The following is a 4,456-nucleotide window of genomic DNA, read 5'->3' on the forward strand; positions in this document are numbered from 1 at the left end:
AACTACTACATTGCATGACTCAGCAAAGAATGTGGATCCCATCCTAAATGCTCCCTCACATGACTCACCAAATAACGTGGCACCCAACTCCAATGTTGCCTCTCATGACTCAGCCACAAATGCAGCCCCGTTAACTCCCTCCCAGATAGCCCCCAATCAAATAATTCAAGAGCATGCAACCCACGTGGCATATATTATATCCCCTCCAGTAAACAAAACAGCCCGCACTTGGAAAAGGTTGGCCCGTGACAATAATATGGAAGCTGAAACAAAGCAAGGATCTTCTGTCACAAAAAGAAACAGAGAAAAGGAAATGAAAATTCTTCCTGAGTTACCCTCCAAGAAATTACAGGTTTCAATGGAAGATTGTCAACAAAATTCAATGGTGGAGGCTGCTCAGCAACCCCGCCAAGCACAATGAGTTTCTTAGTATGGAACTGTCGTGGGCTTGGGAACCTGCGTACAGGAAAGGAGCTTGAAGTAGTGATTCAGGCAAAAGATCCTTCCGTTGTGTTTTTAGCCGAAACATGGGTGGATGAAGCTAGGCTAAAAGAAATTCAAAGAAATATCAAGTTCGATAATTTGTTCTACGTGGAAAGAAATTTTCGAGGTGGTGGGGGTTTAGCCCTATACTAGAAGAATTCCATTGATGTCCACGTGGATTCCTTTTCTAAGTACCACATTGATTCTATAATCGATAAAGGAAGTGATGAAGCATGGAGGTTTACAGGTTTTTATGGAGAGCCAGTAAATCATAGGAGAATGAAGCATGGAACAAACTTCGGTTACTCAATACTAAACACAACCTCCCTTGGTTGTGCGCTGGCGACTTCAATGAAATCACAAGACACTTTGAAAAATTGGGAGGTAATAATCGAAGCCAAAATCAGATACAACTCTTTAGGGATGTCATTGATGAGTGTGGTTTTCTAGACCTTGGGTACGTGGGTGATCGTTTCACATGGAGAAAACATTTTTCTGATGGCCATTCACTGTGGGAGAGACTAGACCGAGGGTTGGCCCCATGAGTGGTTCATGAAATTTTCAGGGACCAAAGTCCAACACTTACATTCAGATTCCTCAGATCACTCGCCACTGTGGATTACTCTAGATGATTTGGTTATTCCTTCATTTTCTCAACCATTCAGGTTTGAAGAAATGTGGCTCTCGGATCGTGGGTGCTCGGATATTGTAGAAGCGGTGTGGTTATCAAGGGAAGATGGAGAGGTTCACGATCATGTCATCCGCAAAATAGAGAAATGTGGCAAAGAATTGAGAGTTTGGAACCGGGATTGTTTTGGTAATGTCAAGTTGGTGTTAAGACAAAAGAGAAAGGAATTAAAAGAGGCTAAAAAAGTAGCCATGAGATCGGGAAATAACCAACAGGTCAGAGATTTGAAGAAGGATATAGCCGAGTTGGTGGACAAAGAAAATAGACTCTGGTTTCAGAGATCCAAAGTCATGTGGGCAAAGTTTGGAGACAGAAACTCAAAGTACTTTCACAGCCAAGCTTCACAAAGAAAGAGGAAAAATTTAATCCGGAGGCTGAAGGATTCCAATGGCCGTGTGATTGAGGATAATGAAGGGATAGCTGAATGTCTAGTGCATTATTATCAGTCACTCCTCAGTTCTAAAAATCAGCAATTTTGCACCTCGGCTACTGATTCTATCCAAACAGTGATTACTGAGGAGATGAATGCGAAATTATCTTCTGAGTTCACTCTTTCAGAGGTAAAGCAAGTCATTAATCAAATGGCCCCACTTAAGGCCCCTAGGCCAGACGGTATGCCTCCTCTCTTTTATCAACACCATTGGAATTTAGTTAGGGATGATATATCAAATACTGTGTTGCATTATCTTAATTCTATCACTCTACCTTAACACCTGAATCACACTTTCATTACACTCATCCCTAAAATGAAAAATCCTGAATTTGCTTCTGAATTCCGTCCTATTAGTTTGTGCAATACTTTGTATAAAATTTTCTCTAAAGTTCTAGCAAATAGACTTAAGAAAATTTTGCCTAATATTATTACTGAAAATCAGAGTGCTTTCACTAAAAGTCGCCTTATTTCTGACAATATTTTGGTAGCTTTTGAGTCTTTACACAGTATGCAAAGACACACAGGAAAGGAAGGATACATGGCCATCAAGCTGGATATGAGCAAAGCATATGACAGAGTCAAATGGGCATATCTACAATCAGTTGTGGAAAAACTAGGGTTCACAGATCACTGGATCAAACTCATGATGTTATGTGTCAAGACAGTGACCTATTCATTATTGGTGAATGGGGAACCCAAAGGCATGATCACACCAACAAGAGGCATCAGACAAGGCGACCCCCTTTCCCCGTTTCTTTTCTTACTTTGTACTGAAGGTCTCAATGGGCTACTCAACAAAGCAGCCAACCAAGGACATATTAAGGGCTACTCTCTTTGTAGGAATAGTCCACGTCTAACCCACCTTTTGTTTGCAGATGATAGTTTGTTGTTTTGCAGGGCCACCATCGAGGAATGCCAAAGAGTTCTGGACATACTGGATGTCTATCGGAAGTGCTCAGGTCAACAGATTAATCGTAGTAAGACTCTTCAGTAAATCCACAAAGGCTGAATCTAGAAATCAAATTAAGGTGGCCTTGGAAGTTCCAGAAATTATTCAGTATGAAGAATACCTTGGGTTACCTTCGCTGGTAGGCAGAAACAAAAAAGCAAGCTCTAATTACATAAAGGAACGGGTTTGGAAAAAATTGCAAGGGTGGAAAGAGAAACTCCTTTCACAAGCTGGGAGAGAGATATTGATTAAAGCAGTTGTTCAAGCTATTCCAACCTACACCATGAGCTGCTTTAAACTCCCACTAGGGCTTTGTTCAGAAATTGAGAGTCTAATTAAAAGGTTTTGGTGGGGACAAAGAGGAGACCGTAGGAAAGTCCACTGGGTGAAATGGGACACACTTTGCCTTCCAAAAAAAGAAGGTGGAATGGGTTTCAAGGACCTCGCCAACTTCAATGATGCTCTTTTGGCTAAGCAAGCATGGAGATTACTTCAAAATAAGGATTCTTTATTTTATAGAGTCTTTAAAACAAAGTTCTTTCCAAACGGTAGTATATGGGATGCCCAAGATTCTAGCTCGGGTTCACACGCTTGGCATAGCATTTTGAAAGGAAGAGACGTCCTATTAAAGGGTGCAAGATGGAGGGTGGGATGTGGGGAGGATATCAGTATTTGGAATGATGCTTGGCTACCATCTCAGGAGCATCCACGGATTCTTTCAAATATTATTCCAGGTTTTGAAGATGGTAGAGTCTCGAACCTCATCAATCCAAGTACAAGGAAATGGGAAACAGATTTAGTCCATGGCTTGTTTTCACCTGAAGAAGCTGCTATGGTCCTTAGTATCCCATTGAGCCGTACTCCGATGGAGGACAAAATAATTTCGCCCTTCACCCCCTCAGGTAACTACACAGTTAACTCGGGCTCAAAGTTCCTTAATAAATTAAATTCTATGCTTGTTTCTGCAGGTAATCCGCAGCAGCAAAATGAGGCGTGGAATCTCATTTGGGGGCTCAACGTTCCTAATAAAGTGAGGAACTTCATGTGGCGGGTTTGCAAAGAAGCCATTCCAGCCAAGCATAATCTAATGCGAAGGAAAATTCTTAATGAGGACAGGTGTGAACATTGTGGAGTGGAGGCCGAAACAGCTACCCATGCACTATGGAATTGCTCCTCACTAGATGAAATATGGGACAGTACTCCAGGATTTGAAGACCGAAGCCAACTTGGTACACCAAGCATCACAAAACTGATCAAGCTGTTTCAAGAAAGAAGGAAAAACGTGGACCTCATGGCGATGGTGATGTGGACTATCTGGTATCGACGAAATCAACTTCGGGTGCACACAACGGATTATCCCAAAACTCAGGTCCTTCAGCAAGCAACGCAAGCCCTTTCAACGTTCCAGCAAAGTCAGAGTACCATCATCAACAACGCTGCAGCAACGAGACCACAGAACCATGTCCAGTGGCGTCCTCCTCTGGCTGCACCCTTGTTCCAAGCATCCTCGCCCCATGTGTGTACATGTAAAGACCAAAGAAACAAGCCAGCAAACAAGCAAAGAAGCAAACAAAGGAGATAGGGAAAGCATGCAAAGAACAAGCTAGCAAAGATGCCAAACAGGGGCAAACAAATATGTGAAGCACACAAAAAGGGTAAAGAAGCATATGGAATAGCAAATAAACGTGCTATCAAAAAAAAAAAGGGGTGTCCTAGGAGGACAAATGTAGATTTGGATGGAATGTCCATAGCTCCATTGGATTGAAGTATGGATGACACACAGATTTATACATGAACATGTAGGCAAGTGTGCAACAAGTAATCACAGAAGCAAAGAAAGCCAAACGGGTGGTGCGAAGCAAGCAAGGAAAGCATATCAACATCGCATGGAGTAGAGAAAGGT

At 42.1% G+C, this 4,456-nt stretch overlaps 1 protein-coding gene across 1 annotated transcript; it reads left to right on the forward strand.

Moving 5' to 3' along the window:
• The first annotated feature begins 1,158 nt into the window (after nucleotides 1-1,158).
• Nucleotides 1,159-4,135, forward strand: LOC111990594 (uncharacterized). The gene is made up of 4 exons (XM_065780975.1): nucleotides 1,159-1,783; nucleotides 2,093-2,380; nucleotides 2,502-3,455; nucleotides 3,522-4,135. Exons 1-4 carry the CDS (start codon nucleotides 1,159-1,161, stop codon nucleotides 4,133-4,135), a joined length of 2,481 nt encoding a protein of 826 aa, XP_065637047.1.
• The last annotated feature ends 321 nt before the right edge of the window (nucleotides 4,136-4,456 follow it).

Source organism: Quercus suber, unplaced genomic scaffold, assembly GCF_002906115.3.
Source record: "Quercus suber isolate HL8 unplaced genomic scaffold, Cork oak 2.0 scaffold_253, whole genome shotgun sequence".
In the NCBI taxonomy this organism is placed as follows: domain Eukaryota; kingdom Viridiplantae; phylum Streptophyta; class Magnoliopsida; order Fagales; family Fagaceae; genus Quercus; species Quercus suber.